General features: G+C 46.7%; 1 protein-coding gene across 5 annotated transcripts in view; it reads left to right on the top strand.

Annotated features, from left to right (window-relative positions):
• Positions 1-24,610, top strand: part of ipo11 (importin 11) — an 878,696-nt gene that overhangs the window by 797,195 nt on the left and 56,891 nt on the right. The window contains exon 30 of one of the 5 annotated variants that reach the window (XM_072496962.1): positions 10,771-10,873. The exons of the other annotated variants lie outside the window; for them this stretch is intronic. Coding sequence (XP_072353063.1) covers positions 10,771-10,827 — 57 coding nt within the window. The 3' untranslated portion in view covers positions 10,828-10,873. The remainder of the gene's footprint in view (positions 1-10,770; positions 10,874-24,610) is intronic. 5 annotated transcript variants of the gene reach the window in all.

Here is a 24,610-nt window from a genome sequence, read left to right as displayed (position 1 = left end):
AATTTATATATATATATTTTAATGTAAATCATATTTATCATAGCAGCTAAATTTTGATCTGTCTCCTTTCCATGGTCATTTATGATCCTTTAATATCACCTTTGCAATTATTTCATCTTCTTTCACCTGCCCCAAAGTTTATCCCCTCCTTGCTTCAACAGATTTTTTAAATATTCCGTCTTTTTAAAATTTCCATTTTAACTGAGAGAAAGAGCTTGCATTTCAAATAGCGCCTTCACCAGCTCAGGTGCTAAAATATCAATAAAATACTTTTAGGGTTATTATCAGTCACTGAAAACGAGGGTGACATCTGCCAGGCATCATGGTTTGTGTGTCCTCAGGTGATTCAGCAGGCCAATTCTGGCTACTGGGCAGAGAGGACAAGAGTTGCCCTGACGGAGGAGGTGCTTCTCAAGCCATAGTTCTTTTTGAAATAGAGAGTTGTCATTGTTGGACACCTTTGAGGTACTATAGTGACTATTGTAATGTAAAATTTTGCAAACAGTAAAGTACCAAAATAGCCATAAATGACCAGGTAATGTGGATTTTGGTGATGTCGCTAAGGGATAAATATTGTACGTCCACCAGAGAGAAAGCAGATGAAAGCTCAGTTTAATGTCTCATCTGAAAGACAGCATCTTTGACAGTGCAACATTCCTTCAGTGCTGCACTAAAATATCAAACAAGATTATGTGCCCAAATCTAAGACTGGGATTTCAAGGTCATCACCTTGTGACATTGGCAAGATGTAAGGCTCACGACTTGGCCTAAAGATAGCACTGATTGCCTCCATGTTGGAGGTGCTTAATTAATTTGGTTTTAATTCCCTTTGCTATGCAAATGTAATTTTAACATTTTTTCCCAATACTGCAATGAATATCAGTAAATCATGATTCCCTTAAATCTTTCTACATATATGTTGGTATAATTCTTTACTGGAGTTGGGTTTGGGGATTTTCACAGTCCAAATCTCGGTACAGTAACTGCTTCCAAAGATGTCATCATTTCTGAATTATGTTGTTTCCAACACTTATTAGGGCAAGGTCAACTTGTGCGTTATATAACATGTTGGCAAAGCTGCCCTTGAATATTAATTATCCTCCTTATTTCAACACTAAATGTATGATCTTCATGATTATTCCCCCCTGAAGTTCTATAACAGACCTGTATCTCAGTTCTACACAATGCATGCTGATTAATTCAAGCCCCACTATTTCCATTTTCTGCCCTCGTTTTAAAACATAATTCTGTTTCTTTCACTTGCAAAGGATCTGAACATGTAAAGCTTCCTCCTTTTCTGTCATTCCTAATCATTCTGAATATGATGTCTCCCTTTATTTTGAAATTTTAAGCTGTTGGGCAAGTACAAAAAATAATCAGAAACACAATTGGAATGCTGGTCTTTATCTCAAGGGTGGTGGAATACAAATGGAAACCAGTTATGCTTCAGTTGTTCACAGTTTATCTGGATTACTGATTTCAATTTTGGGCGCAGCACGTGTTCCCGATATCTGATTCCACGTTTGATATGTGTTCAAATACAACTTTTAGCTTTAGGAATATAACATTTAGGTTGGAGATTGAAGTGTTAAGAAATATTGGAAACATTTGGTTAAGAAACTGGTATGCATCTAATTTATATGCAAATCAGACAAGCTTAAGCTAATTATATTTATATAGTAACTTGTATTTATTTCTGAGGTCAGAGATAGCAGTGTAAAATTTAAACATTGAAAGACCCATATCTGGACTTGTAATGGGACCAGAAGGTGTATCCTTGTCTCTGTACAAAATTTAAGTTGTTCACTTAAGTATCAGGTTGGGCGAGTGGGCAAATCAATGGCAGTTGCAGTATAATTTGGATAAGTGTGAGGTTATTCACTTTGGAAGCAAAAACAGGAAGGCAGATTACTACCTGAATGGTTGTAAATTGGGAGAGGGGAGTGTGCAGCGGGACCTGGGTGTCCTTGTGCACCAGTCGCTGAAGGTAAGCATGCAGGTGCAGCAGGCGATAAAGAAGGCTAATGGTATGTTGGCCTTCATTGCAAGAGGTTTTGAGTATAGAAGCAGGGATGTGTTGCTGCAATTGTACAGGGCCTTGGTGAGGCCACACCTGGAGTATTGTGTGCAGTTTTGGTCTCCTTCTCTGAGGAAGGATGTTCTTGCTCTCGAGGGAGTGCCGCAAAGGTTTACCAGACTGATTCCAGGGATGGCAGGTCTGCCATATAAGGAGAGATTGACTAGGTTGGGATTGTTCTCGCTGGAGTTCAGAAGAATGATGAGGGATCTCATAGAGACTTATAAAATTCTAACAGGACTAGATAGGGTAGATGCAGGGAAGATGTTACCAATGATGGCTGTGTCCAGAGTGAGGGTTCACAGTCTGAGGATTCAGGGTAAACCATTTTAGACAGAGATAAGGAGACATTTCTTCACACAAAGAGTGATGAGCCTGTGGAATTCATTACCACAGGAAGTAGTTGATGCTAAAACTTTGAATATATTCAAGAGGCGGCTTGGTATAGCACTTGGGGAGAATGGGATCAAAGGCTATGGGGAGACAGCAGGATTAGGCTAATGAGTTGGATGATCAGCTATGATTCTGATGAATGGTGGAGCAGGCTCGAAGGGCCAAAAGGCCTCCTCCTGCTCCTATCTTCTATGTATGTATCTATCTATGTATGAAAAGAAGCTGGCAGCAATTTATAAACCGGGGATTTCGTAACAGGACCAGGCAGTCTGGAGGGCGAGCAATCACATCCATCAGAGATATAAAGTATTCATATGGCTTACAGGGCCAAAGAGTTGAGTTGAAGATTAAAAAAATATTGATTTACATTTCTGTTTGGAACACCCCAAGTATGTAATGTTGTCATGGATATGAGCTGTTGGGGTTCGAACGTTTAATTTATCTGGATATTTCTCTGAAAGGGCAGTTGTAGTTTTGGTCTTGTATAGGCTGCAGCTCACTGAGTTGAGAGAGCAACAAAAGATACATATTAGTCGGGCCTGCATCTTAAGAAGATAAAATTCTCTATTGTTCATCATGTGGAGCGCGAGTGGAGGCTGGAACTCAGCTGGAATTTAAGAAGGAGAAAAACTGGAAGATTTGCCTCGTTTGAAGCTAAGTGAAGAAATTTACACCGTCCTCACAGACCCTTGTGATAAAAAGCAGTTATCATGGAGAATGCATTGAAGTCTAATATTAAGCTGAAAATTTGATAGTCATGAGGTTTTGAAGAGAATTTGCTTAGCCATAAGTGAATGAAAGGATCCCTATGAAATGTCATACCTCAGAAAATAACTGGAACACTTAGGAAAAGTTAAAGTGAATTCTGGAGGGCTGTGTTTGGTCCCAGAAGAAGTGAATAAATGTTACCAAGGTTCTTGTAATAGATAAGGGAACTGAGTTTATAGCATAAGTCTTTATGAGTTATAGTGTTAAGTTAGTGGTGCTTACTTTATCTAATTTATCTTGCGTTCATTTAAAGATGTGAAGCCTTGTGCCTTGAATCTTTGTTAATCACTGGGTGTTTGGATTTGTATTTAAATGTTAGCAATCTCTACAGGGATTGTAACTCTCAGAAAAATATGTGCCTTTGAAGAGATGCAGAGTACATCCACCAAAATTACACTGGGGCTTAGAGAGTTAAATTATGAGAATAGGTTTCATAAACCTGTGTTCCCTTGAGTGTAGGAGGTTGAGGGGGTGGCTTGATTAAGGTGTTTAATAGTTAAAAGTATTTTTTTTTAAAATATATTTTATTAAATTTTTCAAACAAAATTTTTCAGTTTTTACAAATCAACATAAAAATAATACAATAACTAGTAAATAACATTATTTAAATAATATAGTGAACTAACAAAATAACAAAAAATAGTGCCCCCCTCCCCCCCCCCCCCCCCTCCCCCGGGTTGCTGCTGCTGTCACTGTACCTTCCCTTAACGTTCCGCGAGATAGTCAAGGAACGGTTGCCACCGCCTGGAGAACCCCTGAGCCGATCCTCAACGCAAATTTTATTCGTTCCAGCTTTATGAACCCTGCCATGTCGTTTATCCAGGCCTGCACGCCGGGTGGTTCCGCTTCCTTCCACATGAGTAAAATCCTACGCCGGGCTCCTAGGGACGCAAAGGCCAGAATATTGGCCTCTTTCGCCTCCTGCACTCCCGGCTCTTCCGCTACCCCAAATATCGCTAACCCCCAGCCTGGCTTGACCCGGACCTTCACTACCTTTGAAATCACCCTTGCCACGCCCCCCCTGTACTCATCCAATGCCGGACACGACCAAAACATGTGTGTGTGTTTCGCCGGGCTTCCCAAGCACCTCCCACACCTGCCCTCCATTCCGAAGAACCTGCTCAGTCTTGCTCCCGTCATATGTGCTCTGTGTAGAACCTTAAATTGAATCAGGCTAAGCCTGGCACACGAAGACGAGGAATTTACCCTGCTTACGGCATCAGCCATAGCCCCTCCTCAATCACCTCCCCCAGTTCTTCTTTCCATTTTCCCTTCAGCTCCTTTATCATCGCCTTCCCCTCGTCTCTCATCTCCTGATATATTTCGGACACTTTGCCCTCCCCGACCCATACCCCAGAAATCACTCTATCTTGGACCCCTGTGTCGGGAGCAGCGGAAATTCCCTCACCTGTTGCCTCGTAAACACCCTCACTTGCATATATCTGAAGATATTCCCCGGGGGCAACTCCTATTTTTCCTCCAGCGCTCCCAGACTTGCAAACGTCCCGTCTATAAACAGGTCCCTCAGTTTCCTAATTCCTACTCATTGCCAACACTGGAACCCCCCGTCCATCCTTCCTAGGACAAACCTGTGGTTATTCCTAATCGGGTACCACACCGAGGCACCCGTCACCTCCACTACCCCCAGATCCTCAAGGTTGCCACCACCACTGGGTTTGTGGTATACCTTTTCGGGGAGAACGGCAGCGGCGCCGTCACCAGCGCCTTTAGGCTCGTTCCTTTACAGGACGCCATCTCCAGCCTCTTCCACGCCGCCCCCTCTCCCTCCCTCATCCACTTACAAACCATCGCCACATTGGCGGCCCAGTAGTAGTCGTTCAGGCTTGGCAGCGCCAGTCCCCTCTATCCCTACTGCGCTGCAGGAACCCCCTCTTTACCCTTGGGGTCTTCCCTGCCCACACAAAGCTCATAATGCTCCTGTCTATTTTATTGAAAAAGGCCTTTGTGATCAGAATGGGGAGACACTGAAACACGAAAAGAAACCTCGGGAGGACCATCATTTTAACCGCCTGCACTCTGCCCGCCAATGAGAGCGGCAACATATCCCACCTCTTGAAGTCCTCCTCCATCTGCTCCACCAGTCGCATCAGATTAAGTCTGTGTAGAGTTCCCCAGTTCCTGGCTACCTGGATCCCCAGATATCGGAAGCTCCTTTCCACTCTCCTTAACGGCAGAGCGTCTTTTCCTCTTCCCTGGTCCCCGGGTGTATTACAAAAAGCTCGCTCTTCCCCATATTTAGCCTGTATCCCGAGTAATCTCCAAACTCCCTCAGTATCTGCATAACCTCTGGCATCCCTCTACAGGGTCCGCAACGTATAACAGTAAGTCATCAGCGTAGAGCGACACTCGATGCTCTTCTCCCCCTCTAACCACCCCCCTCCACTTCTTAGAGTCCCTCAACGCTATGGCCAGTGGTTCAATTGCCAACGCGAACAGTAACGGGGGCAGGGGACACCCCTGTCTTGTTCCCCTGTATAGCCGAAAATACCCTGATCTTTGCCGGTTTGTGACTACACTTGCCACTGGGGCCCCATATAAGAGTCTGACCCATCTAACAAACCCCTCCCCGAACCCAAACCTCCTCAGCACCTCCCACAAATAGTCCCACTCCACCCTATCGAATGCCTTCTCCGCATCCATCGCCGCCGCTATCTCTGCCTCCCCCTCCGTGGGGGGCGTCATCATCACCCCCAGCAGCCGTCGCACGTTAACATTCAGTTGTCTCCCCTTTACAAACCCTGTCTGGTCTTCATGCACCACCCCCGGGATGCAAATCTCTATCCTTGTCGCCAGCACTTTTGCCAGCAGTTTGGTGTCTACATTTAGGAGTGAGATAGGCCTGTATGACCCGCATTGCAGCGGATCTTTATCCCGCTTCAGAATTAATGATATCGTCGCCTCCGACATTGTCGGGGGTAGTATCCCCCCCTTCCCTGGCCTTGTTAAAGGTTCTCGCCAGCAGCGGGGCCAACAGGTACACATATTTCCTGTAGAATTCCACCGGAAACGCATCTGGTCCCGGGGCCTTCCCTGCCTGCATGTTCCCCAGTCCCTTAGTCACCTCGTCCACCTTGATTGGCGCCCCCAGACCTGCCACCTCCTGCTCCTCCACCCTCGGGAACCTTAGTTGGTGCAGAAAATGTAGCATTCCCTCTTTTCCCCCCGGGGGATGGGACTTATATAGCCTCTCATAAAAGGTCTTGAACACCTCATTTACCTTCCCTGCTCTCTGCTCCATAGTTCCCGTTTCGTCCCTAACTCCCCCAATCTCTCTCGCCGCTATCCTCTTACGAGGTTGGTGGGCCAGCAGCCGGCTCGCCTTTTCCCCATACTCATATCGCATCCCCTGTGCCTCTGCCTTTCCTGTGGTCAGCAGGTCAAACTCCGTCTGAAGTCTTCGCCTTTCTCTATATAGTCCTTCGTCTGGGGCCTCCGCATATCTTTTATCCACCCTCAAAATCTCCCCCACTAATCTCTCCCTTTCTTTGCCCTCTTGTTTCTCCTTGTGGGCTCTAATGGAGATCAGCTCTCCTCTAACCACCGCCTTCAGCGCTTCCCATACTACCCCCACCTGGACCTCACCATCGTCATTGACCTCCAGGTATCTCTCAATACACCCCCGCACCCTTCCACAGACCCCCTCATCCGCCAGTAGTCCCCCCCCCCCCCCCCCCCCCCCCCCCCCCCATTACCAAGCTTCCCACCTCCAGGTCCGGGATACGTCCCAGCATCCGCTTCATGATTCCCGCGTCATCCCAGTTCGGGGCATATTCATTCACCAGCACGACTGCCTCGCCCTGCAATCTACCACTCGCCATCACATATCTGCCCCCGTTATCCACCACTATATTCTTAGCCTTGAACGATACTCGTTTCCCCACCAGTATCGCCACCCCCCTGTTTTTTGCGTCCAACCCTGAGTGGAATACCTGTCCCACCCATCCTTTTCTTAACCTAACCTGATCCGCCACCTTCAGGTGCGTCTCCTGGAGCATGACTACGTCCGCCTTCAGCCTCTTTAAGTGCGCGAACACCCGGGCCCTCTTAATCGGCCCATTTAGGCCTCTCACATTCCACGTGATCAGCCGGATTGAGGGGACGCTCTCTTCTCCCCCCCCCCCCCCCCGACTAGCCATCCCCTTTTCTGGGCCATCCCCCCGTCCAGGTCCCGCGCACCCATCTGTCCCCCAGGCGGCGCCTTCCCGTCCTGACCACCCCTTCTATTGCCAGCTCCCCCTTGCATTCAGCAGCAGCAACCCAGTTAGTCGTGTGTCCCCCCCCCCCCCGCTAGATCCCCCTCTAGCATGGTTACCCACCCCATAATGCTTCCGAAAGTCAGCTAACTCTAGCTGACCCCGGCTTCATCTCCATAGCGCGGGAAAAACCCCGTGCTTTCCTATCGGCCCCGCCCCCTGTGGCGCAGCTCCCTCATTCCCCCCCCCCCTCTCTGTCCCCTTTTCCACTGGTGCCCACATTTCTTCATGTCCCCCCATCAGGGGGAGAGAAATTCCCCATCCAACATTGCTGTATAATAAACCTCCCCTTTCCCCACTTTACATTCCTGTACCACCATGATGTTGCTTCCCCCCCCCAACATCGAACTCTCAGATCTAGTCCAGTTTCTCTTCTTGGATGAAGGTCCATGCCTCATCTGCTGTTTCGAAATAGTAGTGCTTGTCCTGATGCGTGACCCACAATCGCGCCGACTGCAGCATCCCAAATTTTATTTTCTTCCTGTGAAGCATCGCCTTGGCCCGATTAAAACTCGCCCTCCTTCTCGCCACCTCCGCACTCCAGTCCTGATACACTCGTATCACAGCATTCTCCCACTTGCTACTCCGTACCTTCTTGGCCCAGCTCTCTGTCCATGAAGCGGTGGAATCTCACCACTATCGCCCTTGGTATTTCACCCGCCTTTGGTCTTCTCACAAGGACCCGGTACGCTCCTTCCACTTCCAGGGGGCCCGTTGGGGCCTCAGCTCCCATTAGCGTATGGAGCATCGTGCTCACATAAGCCCCAACATCAGCTCCCTCTGCTCCTTCGGGGAGACCTAAAATCCGTAGGTTCTTCCTCCTCGAGCTGTTCTCCAGGGCTTCCAGCCTTTCTATGCACCTCTTATGTAGCGCCTCATGCGTCTCCGTTTTTACCACCAGGCCCTGTATCTCATCCTCATTCTCGGCTGCCTTTGCCTTCACTTCACGGAGCTCCATCGCCTGGACCTTTTGTGTTTCCTTCAGTCCCTCGATTGCCAATAACATCGGCGCCAGCACCTCTTTCTTAAGTTCCTCCACACATCGTCGGAGGTATTCCTGCTGGTCCGGGCCCCATGCCGTCTGGGCTCCATCCGCCGCCATCTTGCTTCTCCCTTCTCTTCTCTGCCGCTGCTCCAAAGGATCGTTCGCAATCTGGCCACAACCACTGGTCCTTTCCATACCCACACGGGGGAGGGGATCTTCCTTCGTCACCCCACACTTGGCTTGGTCTAAAAAAAATTCCTTTGGGGTTCCCGAAAAGAGCCCAAAAGTCCGTTAGAACGGGAGCTGCCGAAACGTGCGACTTAGCAGTGCATCGCCGCAACCGGAAGTCCCATAGTTAAAAGTATTTGATTGGGTAGGTCATTTCCTCTAGTAGGGAAATCTTGAATTTAGAACTAAACTATTTAGGAGCAAAGTCAGGGAGTGCTTTTTCACATGTAGAAATATGAAAATCTGTCCCCTTTTAAAAGATAGTGGACCGGAACTTTCAATCTGGGATACACAGACTTTTGTTAGATAAGAGTATTGAGGGATCTGGAGCAAAGCCAGGTAAATGGAGTTGAGATGCTGTCCAACTATCGTCACATGCAATGGCAGAGCGGATCAAGGGGATAATAATGTTTATTGTCATAAGTAGGCTTACATTCGCACTGCAATGAGGTTACTGTGAAAAGCCCCTGGTCGCTACACTCTGGTGCCTGTTCGGGGACACAGAGGGAGAATTCAGAATGTCCAATTTGCCTAACCGCACGTCTTTCGGGACTTGTGGGAGGAAACCAGAGCACCCGGAGGAAACCCACGCAGACACAGGGAGAATGTGCAGACTGCGCACAGACTCCACTACCATGCTGCCCTACTTTGAATAGCCTCCCTCTTTTCCAATGTTCCTGCACACCTCACTCTGTATAAATAAGAACTTAGAGCCTAAATCTGGCAAAATGCCAGATGGATGGATGAAGATGGATTTCTTTCTCTCTGTTATTTGAAAAATAAGATAAATTAACTCACTTTACTTTAATGGCCTTACTTGTAAAATATTTCATTTCCTATTGCTGTTTGGAACTTTGGTAGTGTCCCGCACCATGAGCCTTGGCCCTCCATTATGTTGGTGTGGGGAGAGGGGGTCTTTCACTGCCCATCCCACCGAGGATACCTTGTTACCTGAAGCTGGACTGACAGAGTTTAGTCTTGCCCTTGGCATATTTGACTTACTGGTACCAACATTTTTTAATGATGCACGTCTGATTGACAGCGGCTCATTTTGCACAGTGGGCTAAACAGCTGGCTTGTAATGCATTACAAGGCCAGCAGCGATGGGTTTAATTTCGGTACGTGCCTCCCCGAACAAGTGCTGGAATGTGGCCACTAGGGGCTTTTCACAGTAACTTCAGTGAAGCCTACTTGTGAAAGTAAGCGATTATTATTATTATGTTTCTTGTTTGGTGCTTTGAATTTGCTGCTCCACATTTCTCACATATTGGCCCTTTGCAAACCTATAACCATCAGCACATAATTCATCCCAGTGTTATACACCTCAAAATACACATGCCAGGCAGGACTTGGAGTTTGGAAGAGCAAATCTATACAATGGATTCCGGCTTCCGTGACAACCTTTGAAGCCTCAGAAAATCCCTCCAAAAATGGGGCTGGGTTTGGATGTTGGGCATGAAAGTGAAATGCCAATGTAGGTGGTCAATATCTTTGTCGTTTGCCATATGTGGTCTGCTCTGTGTTGTTGTGTCTTAAACTCCCATGCATTTTCACAACACAGCCATATCATCTGCTTGATCCCTTGCACCCAGTTATAAGGTATCAATAAGTAAAATGTCCACTTGTGGGGTCAAAAACCGAGGCTGACTACTAATGCTGCATATACTGTGACAAAAGAGAGATTGACTTGTATGCAGGATATGTGCAAAATCAATTTTAGGAGCCAAAAAAATTGCATTGTCTTATAAGATGAGTTGACTTATATGCTGTGATCTGTGGTAATTTTGTTGCTCGTGTTTTTCCAAAGTTCAGTAACGTGAAGATTTCAAATGTCCATCGTTGCACTTTACTGCAATTCTCATGGAAAAAAGTGCCTCTGTGAAAATGTTACCCTTTATCTTAACACAAAATCGCAATGAAAGCATTGAACAAGAAACCTGTTTGTAGCTGAGTATTGTGTGCAATGATGAACAGCAAATAATGAATAAGTGGGAAGCAAGGAGAAGAAATAAAGTGTATAAAGGAAATTGTGTTTCTTTATTTAGATTTCAGAATACAATCAGTGTAATCGGAATACTGACAGTGAATTGTGTGCTATGTGATAAAGCACTAATCAAACCTACTCCGCTTTCTGTGAACTTAATTAAGGTACCTGACATTTTCAGATCGTTATCATTAATTTTGTCGAGACTCTGATACTGTCTATGCAATTCTTAAAATTTAGTGCAGAAATGAAGTTTTACTTGTCTGCCTCACTGAAGGCGTTCCATTAAACTATATGAACTATATTTAACCATCAAGTCACTTGTGCAGCATGCATAGTTGCTAAGGATGGTGACAAGTTATCTCATCAAGTACTTGGAGACTTTTGGGCAGGATTCTCCGGTCTTGTCCGTGGGAGGACCTGTTGCGAATGAGAGTGGAAAATTTGGCTTTCCAGCCAAAACTCTATTCACTTTTAGCGACACCAGAAAGTCCCAGCTGCAAACAAGGACTGAAAATTTGAGCCTTCGTTTCTGATATTCATGGGAAGTGGAATAAACTCAGAAATCCAGTGGATGCAGAAATCTTGTTGAATTTAACAGCAGAACCTAATAATTTATTTATATATATATATAGTCAGAATCCAGCCCAAAATGGATGTAACTAAACGGCATGCGAACTTATCCAGCATCTACCGGCCTCCCGAGATCTAGCAGCCCCCCTGGAGAGGTCACAGCCAGGCGCTGTTCAGTACTGGTTAACACAAACGTGGACCAGACAGAACGGCACTCGGGAGGGGGGGCTTCCAAGCCATTGGAGGCTCCTGCGTGGCCAGGGATAGTGTAGGGTGGCCCCCTGGCCCTCCACTGAAATGTTGGTACCTTGGCACTGCCCGGCTGGCACTGCCACACGCACTGTCAAGGTGCATGGGTGGCACTACCAAGCTGGCAAGAGGACTGCCAGGATGGCATTGCAAGGGTGCCAGGGTGGCACTGCCAAGGATCAGGGCTGGAGGGGGCCATGCCCATGAAAGGAGGCGGATGCAGCACAGGTAAATAGGAGCCCGTGGGAGGTTGGGGAGTGGTGATGGGTGGGAGTCCTGGAAGAAGGTGCCTGTAAGGGTGTGGAGGTCTGATGAGGAGGGCCTAGGGACCCTATAGCGGGGAGTACTCACTTGAGGGGATGTGTGTTAATGCCCATGTGTGTGAAGGGTGACATTGCCTGTTGGTGGGGGTTGTGGGGGACCCACAAGCTCACTTAAAGATGAGGGCACCCTTTGAAAATGGCAGCTTGAGTTCAGCTCCCCAGTGTTGAAAAAATTAGAAGTGTGGGTAAACCGGTGTGAAACTCCCCAGAGCCCAAAAAAGTGACTTAGTGTTGTTAGATAGCAGTAGGGAACTCACCAACAACCCGGCGGGAAACTCCCAGCAAACTCCGCCATAAAGGACACTTAGAGATGTTTCCTTAAGTCGCGCCTGTCATCTTTGTCCACTTGGTTGTGAAGAGCTTGATAGCTTCATACACATGATTTCAGCCACACATTATTTTGTTTCCAATTTACTGACTATTACGCCAGAGACAATTACATGAAAAAGAATAATTAAAAACATATTTTATTGCCTTTATCGGGTTGACCTTTGATTGATGACCTACCTCTTCAGGGAAATACCAGTGCAGTAACTGCATCATTGCACTGTTCTCCATCATCCTATACCCAACTAGGAATAAAAGTGATGTTTACTGTATTTGGAAGAATATACAGCAGTATCTAAGACAACCTAAGTCACCTTTTTAAAAGTCATATTACACATCATTCATTTAATGTGGATCTTATTTATGTTACGAAACCAAGGGAGAATTGATTATCTTGCTCAAAGTCAACAAAAGCCTTAATGTATCAGCAGAAGTAGGTAAAAATGATTTTAATGATGCCCTAAGTATTTACTTGGGCACAGTTCCCATGAAATATAAAGTAGGACAAACAAAGGCAGACAAACAAATCCCTGGATGATAAGAAAAATAGATGAAGCAGATATGATAGAGGTACGGTTGATAATAGAAGTAAGGACCAGGCTGAATAAAGAAAGTTCAATGGGCAAGAGAAAAAAGAAATGAGAGTCCGAGACTGAATATGGGAAGAGGCTGGCAGCTAACACAAAAGGGAGGGCAAAAGTGTCCTTTGGCATGTAATTAGTAAAAGGTGGGCTGGGGCTGGTTCGGACCAAACAGGCATTTATTTACACATGGAAGCAGACGGTACTAAAATGCGTACTCTGCCTTTACCAAAGAAGAAGGTGCTGTCAAAGTCATAATGAAAGAGGAGGTCGCTGTGACTCTGGATGCACTAAATATAGATAAAGAGGTGGTACTAGAAATAAATGAAAACAAAAAACACCAAATACTCTGCAGGTCAAGTAGCGCTGTGGAGAGGGAAACCGAGTTAATATTCAGATCAATGAACTTTCTCTCCCTGGCCCTGCTTGTTGTTACCTGAAAAGTAACAGGAATGATCCATAACGTGTTCCATCACGAAAGGTCCTTTATCCTGTAATAAGTTTCCAGAAGTGTTTTTGTGAATGAATCTAGTTACCTGACTCCCACGGGGCTGTGGAGTTTGGGATTTATTAACCATATAAGGGGTCGAAAAATCAGTGTCGTTAAAGCAAGTTGCTCCCGACAGGCAGACATGGCAGAATTAGCTTATGTATTGCAGATGTTGGAGTTTCAGTGCCTTATCCCCTTAAATTTCTCACAGGCCTGAGTCGTACTTTTCTTGCTACTCCACGGCCATGTACTCGCGCAGTTGAGCAGAAACATTGCTGCAAACTTTGAAATTATCTTCTGCATAACCAAGTCCATGTCTTTAACGTGAAATAAACTTTTAGATTTTCCAGACATAGTATCATTTTAAATGAAAAAGGCAACGATAAACCTCAATGTTGACTTTGAAACAAAGCCAACAGGGGTTCTAGATAACATGGGGTTAATTATTATATCTGGTAATCTGGAATATAGGCCATCAAAATCACTGATCTCACAATTTCCTTAAAGCTCACTGGTATTTGCCTGTTTAATACAGTTCAATTTTATTGGATCATCAACAATCTTCTACTACTTTTTGTATTACTCCTCAATCATTACTAAACATTGCGTCCAGAACAGGCAAGGTTGGGTGCTTGACTACTCGATCTGGAAACCCACACTCCTCCTCAGTTATTTTTGTTCTTTCCTCAGTCACTAGCCAGTTAAGTGAAATCCATCATAGAACATAGAATATGCAGTGCAGAAGGAGGCCATTCGGCCCATCGAGTCTGCACCGATCCACTTAAGCCCTCACTTCCACCCTATCCCCGTAACCCAATAACCCCTCCTAATCTTTTTGGCCACTAAGGGCAATTTATCATGGCCAATTCACCTAACCTGCACGTCTTTGGACTGTGGGAGGAAACCGGAGCACCCGGAGGAAACCCATGCAGACACGGGGAGAACGTGCAGACTCCGCACAGACAGTGACCCAGCGGGGAGTCGAACCTGGGACCCTGCCGCTGTGAAGCCACAGTGCGATCCACTTGTGCTACCGTGCTGCCCCTAATGTTTGATGTTTTGCTTTCCGCAGCACATTTTCAAATCTGCAATTACATTTGTGCTAATGTTGATATATATATATTTTTTCAAATCTAGGACAAAACTGGGAGTATTAATACATTGATTTCATACAAATGTTTAAATCAAGCATTTCACCTATTTGTTTAAGGTAAGTTCTGGCTTAGGCTTTAGAAAGGACAAGTCAGTTAGTACAATGTTAAAAAAATTATTTATCAAATCTACGTTTTGGAACACGATAGCTAGCCTCACACTAATATGGAGTTTCCTGAGGCATTGTGATCTAATTCCTTCGCCTCGGAGACCTTGGGCGAACGCCGTTCAGTACTCGTCTCCAAAAATGGGGACCAGATGGAAATGCACTCATGGGGCTCTCCCAGGGCATTGACGGCCCCCAGATGCTTGCCCTCTGGACAGGGTGGCACCCCAGCACTGCTGGTGCCACCTGTGCACCCTGGCAGTGCCAGTCTGACACTGGTAAGGTACCCTGATAGTGGCACCACCAGCTGGCAGGGGCACTGCCAGGATACCAGATTGGCACTGCCAAGATGCCAAGCAGATGTTTTCCGTGCGGCAGTAATCAGGCCGGGCGTGCCCTGTGGGGTGTTGAGGGGGTGCAGGGAAGCCCTTGGACCCTCTCATGTTGCGTTGGGTGTGGGGGGAACCGTGGGTTGCATCGGGGGCTCCAAAGAACAGGATGATCGCTACGCTGAGGAGTTCCAGCGAGCCGAGTCCCTCAGTGCAGAAACGGGGCAATGTGCAACTTCGGCCACACGTTCCCCGCTTAGGACCCCTATCTAACCAGATACGCACTGGGCAACTCGCAGCTAAACGCCATCGCTACGGGACTTTGTTTCCATTTGGTTAAATCGCGCCTGTAACAGCAGAAGTAGGCCACTTGAGTCTGCCCTGACTCTGCACCAGAAATTGTGTGCAGTGTGTGGCGAACAGCTTGATTCTGTATCTTTGCCCATCAAACTTAGATAAGGCTCTGGAATTAAAATTACCAGTGATCAGGAGGGCTTTTTACCCAACCAATCCCCAGTCAGTTAAATTTAGATTCTAGTCCCTTTGAATGTAGTAGGGTTAATCTATCCAACCCCTCTCTGACTAAAAGGACAGAAAGTTAAAGAACTCTTACAGTGGACTCATTAACCTTCCCTCTCTATCCCTGCAGAGCATTATAAGCTGAACCAGACCAAGGTATTTCTGTTCAGCGAACAGTTAAACAATGGAATGAAACTGGGTGTGGTGCGAATAAAAGCTTTACATTTTTGTTATATATTTACCTCCATGAATTTTATTATTTTTCCAGAAAAAAATTATACCCAACGCAATTAAACTAATATAATAAAAGCACTAAATTATTTTTAAAAATAACTTAAATGTTTGCAAATAGAGGAGGAATAATTCAAACAGCAGTACTGGGATTGTGGAAGCAAAATCGTGGCTATTCAAAAATATATTGTTGACAGCGGGAGCAGTATCAACACCACACTATCAACTCGGTTATATAATGAATATTAACTGAATCATTTGGGTTATATTTGCACATAAATGAGTTTCTCTGAATGGCTGAGGTGCTTTATTGGTTTTCATGGAACATTGAGATTGTGCCGAGAGTTCAGTTGGATTGTCAGCGCTCAGACAACAGGAAAGTGGGTCTAAAAGGCAAGTCACCCATTGCAAAGTACTTATGTTCTCACGGTTGTTAGCAGCAGCTCTCCAGTACTGTGCCACAGTGGTCATTCTCGATGTGTAAATGTCAAAAAGAAATCTTTCATTGGTGAGATGACTGTCTGCAATTTTGAGTAGGGTTGTTGAATATAATTATGGTCTGGAAACCTGTTGTTATTCTTTCCGCAGGACAGGCTGAGGTTTGAAGTTTAACCTCGAGGTAAACAAGGCACTAAAGCTTTTATGGTCTGTGTCAACCTGAATAAGTGATATGAGAAGAGTACGGTATCAATGCCATGTGAGCAGTAGTTGTGAAGTTCTTCCGATTGTGGTGATCAGTTTGATAGATTACTGTTGATTCCCTTCAGGAGGTCTTCCTGATGTCATAGTTACCAACACTGATTTCCTAGCCAAGGTGCAGGCTGGCCAGAATATTTGATGGTTCATACCTTTCTTCTGTTTATGCTCTACCATTTTAGCTGTATAGTTCAGCATCAGTTTAAGAGAAAAGAAAGATGTGCATTTTTATAGCGCTTTTCACTGGCCAGCCATCTCAAAGTACTTTACAGTCAATGTAACATTTTTTGAAGTGTAATGTTGTAACGTGTTTTTAAAAAGCAGCAGTCAATTTGCACGCAGCAAATTCCTAAAAACAGCAATTTGATCATCTTTTTTTGTGATGTTGATTGAGGGATAAATATTGACCAGAATACCAGGGTTAATTCCCCAGCTCTTTTTTAAAATAGTGCCATTGTGTCCATCTGAGATGGAGCCTCCGTTTAATGTCGCATTTGAAAATTGGCAATTCCACCAGTGCACCACTTCTTCAGTACTGATCTGGAGCATCCGCCTTGATTTTTCTTGTTTAAATGCTGTTGTAATGTGATAGGAAAAGTTATGTGAGAGCTACCTAAAGACACATAGTAATGTTTGGTGCTTCTGGTGTTTGTCTTTCAAATGGTTGAGTCTTTGTGGTCTCCATCTTAATGTATTCCTAGCTTACTCCTAAACTTATTGAATTGGACAAATCTTGTAAATTAGGACCAAGTGCGCACAGTGAAACATAATTACACAGCTCTTAGCGGATTGTAAGTGTATTAGCAGGGACTTCCACTTGTGACCATGGAGTGATTGGTCACATAAAGGGCTGTTCCTGTTCAAAGTCACAGAAAAGGGCTCTTTTTACCCAGATCCGGGTGGAATTTTGATAAAAAGATGTAGGTGAATGTTAGAGGAGTAGTTTACCCCTGGAACGGTATGTCTTCTGATCACCGGACCCGGCAGAAAACAGTGAGAGGTTTGGCTGGAAAGTTGAAACAGTCTTGTGCTTCACAGACAGTCTCTTCCAGCATGCATGCGAGGGAGGGGCAAGCTGTAAGGCCCCAGATACAGGCACTGATGACTTTTATCAAGGAGGAATTCCATAAACAGAGGAAAGAAATGCATGAGGATCATGCAAAGGCCATTGCAGAAGCTGTTGCACCCCTGAAGAGTACTTTGGAGTGGATGGAGAGGTGTTTGGAGGTGCAGGGGTCACAGATTCAGGAGATTGAAGGAGTGATCTCGGACCACAGCGGTCGTGTGGTGGCTCTGGAGGCGGAGGTGGGGCTCCTAGGAGACCTCTGTAAAACATTGAGGGCAAAGGTGGAGGAGCAGGAGAATGCCTCGAGAAGGCAGAACCTGCGAATAGCGCGCCTGCCTGAAGGAGTGGAAGGTGTGAGTGCCATGAGGTATGTCTCGAGGATGCTGGCGGGACTGGTGGCAGAAGGGGTGCTAGATAAGGCACCTGAAGTGGACTGAGCGCATAGGTCTCTGAGGCAAAAGCCGAGAGCTGGGAGCCCCAGCGGGCGGTGATCGTGAGACTCCATAAGTTTGTGGAGAAAGAGAAAATTCTACGGTGGGCCAGGGAGAAGCGTAGCTGCGACTGGGAGGGAAATAACGTCTGGATTTATCAGGACATCGGAGCCGAGTTGGCAAAACGGCGGACAGGTTTCAACAAGGCCACGGCGGTGCTGTACCGGCGGCAGATCAGGTTTGGGGTGCTCTACCCGGCAAAATTATGGGTAACGTTTGGAGGCCAGAAGTATTATTTCGAGACCCCAGAAGCGGCTGAAGACATCATTAAGGAGCATAAACTGGGGGAGAACTGAGTGGACAATGCTTGGGAAACGGAGTGCTGGCACTATGTAATGGTCGGGAGCATGTTTGAAGTGGGTGTAGGGATTGGGGGATTTTCGCCTTTTTTTGTGGGGGGTGGTTCTGTTCAATGTTGAGATTGTAAGGAGTTGGAGGGGTGAAACGTTCATGTGGGGATGGATGTTCCCATCCCCCCTCCTGTTTTATGGCACTGTTTGTGTTTAACATCTGTTTGTTTGCTTTTGGTGAAGGCTACCTGGAGTTCAGGAGAAGTCCTTGTTTGTGTGAGGGAGGGTAAGGCCAGCAGGAGGCCTTTTTTGAGCTGAGGAGTGGGAGGGGAGAGGGAGGGGGAGGTCATTTGGATGTGCCTTTGGGCAGGGGCAGCCGCGCTAGCAGGTTATGCTGGTGAATGGAAGTGAGGTGGTGGGGGGAGGTGGGAAAGGGGAAGTGGGGGGGGAAGAAGGGGGACAGCGGGGCGGAGTTTCTGCAAGGCGGCAGGGGGTGAGAGATGACATGGTCACGGGCAAAGAAAGGGGCCATCTGGGATGGGCTAGGTACAGAGTGGAATTAAAGGGGCAGGAGTTAAGTGGGGAAGATGACGGACGGTAGAGGGGATTGGAGGCGCAAGCCTCCAGTGAGGTTGGTAACGTGGAACGTCCGGGGACTGAATGGGCCGGTTAAAAGGTTGCGTGTGTTCGCGTACCTCAGGAGCTTGAAAGCGGGGGTTTTCTTTTTGCAGGAGACACACCTCCGTGTGAAGGACCAGGTTAGGTTAAGGAAGGGGTGGGTCTGGCAGGTTTTTCACTCGGAGTTTGATTTGAAATCGAGCGGTGTGGCAATTTTAATGAGCAAAAAAATGTGATACGTTAGTGCGAAGGAGGTGAGGGATCCAGAAGGGAGATATGTGATTGTGAGTGGGGTATTGGAAGGGGCACCGGTAATGTTGGTAAATGTGTAGGCCCCAAATTGGGATGATGTGGGTTTTATGAGTGGGTTGCTGGCAGCGATCCCAGATTTGGCCACGTACCAGTTGATCATGGGATGAGATTTCAACTGTGTCCTGGAGCCGAGGGTGGATAGATCGATGGGTAGGGTACGAATGGCAAGCGAGCTGGGGGGGTTTATGGAGAGGATGGGTACGGTGGATCCATGGCGCTTTCAGAACCCAGCGGGAAGGGAGTATTCCTTCTTTTCACACGTCTATAAGGTGTATTCGAGGATTGATTACTTTGTAGTGAGTCGGGAGGTTTTGGTTGGGGTGGAGGGGGCAGAGTATGCGGTGATAGTTATCTCGGACCATGCACCCCACTGGCTGGATATTCGGTTCAGTACGGGACGAGAGCAGAGGCCCAGGTGGAGGTTTGACTCGGGGTTGTTGGCGGATGGAGGTTTTTGTGATAAGGTGCGGTTGGCGATTAGGGATTATGTGGCGTTCAATCAGAATGGGGAGGTGTCGGCGGGCATTTTTTGGGAAGCACAGAAGGCAGTGGTCCGGGGATAAATTATCTCATTTACGGTTCATGCGAATAAGGAAAGGAGGGCGGAACATGACCGTCTGGTGAGCGAGATAGTGGAGGTGGACAGGGAATATTCGAGGGTGCCCACCGTGAAGTGATTGGCGAGGAGGAAAAGTTGCAGGGGCAATTTGACAGGCTGACAACGGGGAGGGCGGTAGGGCAACTGAGTAGGGCAAAGGGGGTGCAATACGAGTATGGGGAGAAGGCGAGCCGAATGCTGACGCACCAGCTGCGGAGGCAGGCTGCGTCCAGGGAAATATTGAAGATCCGGACTGGGGCTGGGGATGTGGTGTCAGAGCCACGGAAGATAAATGAGGCATTTAGAGAGTATTACCAGGGACTTTATGAGGCAGACCCAGGAGGAGAGGAGGGGGACATGGGGTGGTTTCTGGACGAGCTGGAAGTTCCCCAGGTGGAGGAAGCAAAGAGGCAGGCGTTAGAGGAGCCCCTGGGGCTGAGGGAAGTGCTGGATAGTATCAGGGGTATGAAGTCGGGGAAGGCCCCTGAGCCGGATGGGTAACCAGCAGAATTTTAGAAGGAATTTGCAGCGGACCTGGCACCACATCTGTTGGGGATGTTTAATGAAGCACTGGGGAAGGGGGAGTTGCCGGAGACGATGAAGCAGGCAGTAATCACACTAATCCCCAAAAAAGGGAAGGATCCGGTGGAATGTGGGTCGTATAGACCCAAATCACTATTGAACACGGATGTGAAAGTATTGGTCAAGTTGTTGGCGGGGAGGATGGAGGACTGTGTCCTGGGGATGGTTGCAGAAGATCAACCAGGTTTCGTGAAGGGCAGGCAGCTCGCGAGTAATATAAGACGGCTGTTGAATGTGGTGATGAATCCGTCAAGAGCTCTGGTACCAGAGGTGGTGGTATCCATGGACGCGGAGAAAACATTTGATCGGGTGGAGTGGCGGTACTTGTTCGAAGTTTTGGGAAGGTTTGGGTTTGGGCCGAGATTTGTGGCATGGGTGCGGTTGCTGTATGGGCGAGGTTGAGGACGAAGGATATGAGCTCACGAAGCTTTGACTTACACAGGGGTACGAGGCAGGGTTGCCTGCTGTCGCCACTGCTGTTTGCGCTGGCCATAGAGCCATTGGCGATGGCTCTCAGGGTGTCGGCAGGGGATAATGAGGGGACAGAGGGAGCATCGGGTGTCGCTCGATGCCGATGACCTCTTGCTGTATGTTTCGGATCCATTGGCGAGTATGGGAAGGATTATGGGCCTGTTTGGAGGGTTCTCGGGATACAAGCTGAATGTAGGGAAAAGCGAGGTATTCCCGGTGAATGAGCGGGCCATTTACGGTAGCAAGGGATAGGTTCAGGTATTAGTGGATTCAGGCAGCGAGGGAATGGACGGGGCTCCATAAGTGGAACTTAACGAAGCTGGTGGAGGAGGCCAGGGAGGATCTTAAGAGGTGGGATACATTGCACTTAACGTTGGCGGAGAGGGTCCAAGTGGTGAAAATGAATATTCTGCTGAGGTTCTTGTTTATCTTTCAGGCTCTCCCGATCTTTATACCAAAGGCCTTTTTTCGGAAAGTGGACACAATCATCTCTGACTTTGTATGGGCGGGGAAGATGTCGAGGGTGGGGAGGACCCTGCTACAGAGGTAGAGGCAGCAGGGGAGGTTGGCGAAGCCAAACTTGCTTCATTATTATTGGGCGGCGAATATGGACAAGGTGCGGCGGTGGTGGGAAGGAGAAGGGGTAGAGTGGAGGAGGAATCTTGTAAGGGGTCTAGTTTGAGGGCTATGATGACGGCAGCATTGCCAATGACTCCGAGTAGGTATTCAGGGAGCCAAGTGGTGCAGTCCACGGTGAAGATATGGAATCAGCTGAGGAGGCATTTTAGGGTGGAAGGGATGTCAGTGCTAACGCCGCTGTGCGAGAATCATGGGTTTGAGCCGGGGGGGGTGGATAGTGTACAGGAGGTGGAGGGAAGTGGGGCTGGTCAAGGTGAGGGATTTGTATTTGGAGGAAGGGTTCGCCAGTCTGGAGGAGCTAAGGGAGAGGGTAGAGCTGCCAAGGGGTAGTGAGTTCAGGTATCTACAGGTTAGGGACTTTGCACAAAAGGTCTGGAAGGGGTTCCCTAGATTGCCGGGATACACCCTGCTGGAGTGACTGCTGCTTCCGGATGTGGAAGGGGAAGGAAGAATTGGGGATATATATAAGTGGCTGGAGGAACAGGGAAGCGAGCGGGTGGTGAAGATCAAGGAGAAATGGGAAGTGGAGTTGGGAATGGAGATCAATTGGGGAGTATGGAGTGAGGCACTGTGAAGGGTAAACGGGACCTCCTCTTGTGCAAGGATGAGCCTGATACAGTTTCAGGTGGTGCACAGCGTGCATATGACTTGGGCGAGAATGAGTGTGTTCTTTCAGGGGTTAGCAGATGATTGTGAGAGGTGTGGGCGGGGGCCAGCGAATCATGCGCATATGTTTTGGGGTTGTGGAAAATTGGGAAGATTCTGGGCGGGAGTGTTCGCGGTCTTAGCTAGGATAGTGGAGGAGAGAGTAGACCGGCCCCTTTGGTGGCGATATTTGGGCTTTCAGAGAAGCCGGAGCTCATGGAGAGGAGGAAGGCCAATGTCATGGCCTTCGCCTCTCTGATTGCACGGCGACGGATTTTGCTGGAGTGGCGGTCGGCATCGCCATGGGGGTAGCAGCTTGGTTGGGTGACCTGTATGACTTCCTGCGGTTAGAGAAGATAAAGTATGAGTTAAGGGGCTCAGCAGGGGAGTTTGAGAAAAGGTGGGGGATGTTTGTGACCGTGTTTGAGGAGCTGTTCGCTGCAGGGGGGGGGGGATGGGGAGGGGCGGGTGAAAAAGGAGGAAAATCTGTACAAACTGTATAGTTGATTGTTGAGAAGAATGGTTCCCGGGGTGTTTATTTGCTGTAACCTACTTTGATACAAGTTTGAGTAAAATGCATTTAAAAAAAAAATAAGTATTAGCAGTCTAGGATTTTTATTTGAATTAAATATTCTGTTTCTTCAAATAGCAATTTCTAAGTGTTTGGAATATTTAAATGTAATTGCCTTCCTGCTAGAGATTTGCATGTGCAAAAGAAATAGAATGATTACATTTTATTGAATCCTTTGGCCTCTTTCAATTTGCATCTTTATATTTGTGAAGCTGCTAATATTGTAAATGTAGCTGTCTCCTCTCATGGATTTTGCCGTCTTTTATTGCATTTGAAAGCTCCACAACTGGTATTGAGGTATTATTCATTTTATTTCTTGAAACCACTTGAGCCAGGTAAAATAAATGATGTTCTGTTTAGAAGTTTTATTCAAGTGTTGACAGCACTGTTCATTCTAATTTTAATTTGTAATCTTCTTGTGCCTCCTTGTATTTGTTTTGTAAATGATTATGGGGAGGTGCATGTCATAATATACACCAGTATATTATGGTGCAGACACATACACACACACACTGGTGGACATGCAGTGGGACCAATCAGCATACACAACACCGCAGCCAATCACCAGTGAGAGCACATGCACTATAAAGACAGGGGACAGGAGAGTTCCCGCTCATTCTAGTAGCAGCCAGCTCGGAGCACAGAGCTCACAGCCTGCAACACAGACATTCACCATGTGCTGAGTGCATCACCTGGTTAGGACTAGGCAAGAGTCAACAGTTAAAGCTGGTATTGCATTTACCCACAGTTCAAGTATGTTAATATAGTTAACCTTATAATAAAATAGAGTTGCACCACTTCCAGTGTTGGTGACCTGTTTGTGATCCAGAACACCCAACACATCAGTGCATAGCAATTAAGGCTAGAGTTCCAACGAAGTTTGAATAATCATTGAAACTAGAAAGACCTGCACTAAAGACCTAAATATTCTTGTTCAGTGAGATTGTCATCTTTTTTAAATCCAAAGAAATTGGACCCAAACCATTAACTCGGTTTCTCTCTCCACGGATTCTGCCAGGCTGCTGAGGATTTTTTGCACAGAAGAACCTTTTGCGCAGCAAGTGGTAATGACCTAGAACTTGCAGCTCCCAAGGATTGTGGAAGCGGGGGTGATCAACAACTTCAAAAGGAAATTGGATGGGCACTTGAAGGAAATAAGCTTGCAGGGCAAAAGAGAGAGCAGGATAATGGAGTTAACTGGTTTGTTTTACAGAGAGCCCACATGGGCTAAGTGGGCCAAATGGTCACCTCCTGTACATAAATTACTCTGATGCAGTGAAGTATTACACTGCATGTGGCTTTGCTCTTCACGTTTTTTTTGCATCCCTGGTTCAGCAAAACGTTGCTTGCTTTGCAAACTCCTCAAACCCTCCAGTGTGCATTCCTGAGTGGAGACCGCATATACATACTATACAAAGTTTAATATTAGGAACATAGCAATAGAAGTAGGCCATTTAATCTCTTGAGCCTATTTGATTCGTGATTTAATTTAATCATAACTGATCTGCATCTTAACTCCATCTGGTTACCTTAGTTCATGTAACCATTAATAACCTTGGCCAACGAAAATTTTGTCATTTCTGAGCATCACATTTAGGAAGAATTTCAAAGCCATAGGGAAGGTGCAGATGAAATTCATCAGAATGGCACCATGGTTTCAGTTACATGGAGAGACTCAGGTAAATGGGATAGTTCCCCTGAGAGCAGAAAAGGTTAAGGGGAGATTTGGTAGAGATGTAACATTGCCCCGTTTGCTCCATATCTCAACTCTCCCCGCATTTGCTTTTGCCTCTGATCCTTCCATCCTTCGGATTCATGCATGTATGTACATTCCCTTTCTACCCACCTAACTGGAGCTAGTAAAATTAAATTGAGTCTTTATGCTCTTCCTCTGGCAATAAAAAAAGAGATTTCCGGAGTGCAACAGAGGCAAAGAGGCAAAGCAGTTGGCAGCAAATGCCACCTGGACAATGAAACGTGCAGGCAGTCACGATGTTGGGTCTCCGCTTATGAACATTGTTTCTACAATAAAACATAATTCT

The sequence above is a fragment of the Scyliorhinus torazame genome, chromosome 3 (genome assembly GCF_047496885.1).
Source record: "Scyliorhinus torazame isolate Kashiwa2021f chromosome 3, sScyTor2.1, whole genome shotgun sequence".
In the NCBI taxonomy this organism is placed as follows: Eukaryota; Metazoa; Chordata; class Chondrichthyes; order Carcharhiniformes; family Scyliorhinidae; genus Scyliorhinus; species Scyliorhinus torazame.
This window is presented reverse-complemented; position numbering and strand designations above follow the sequence as displayed.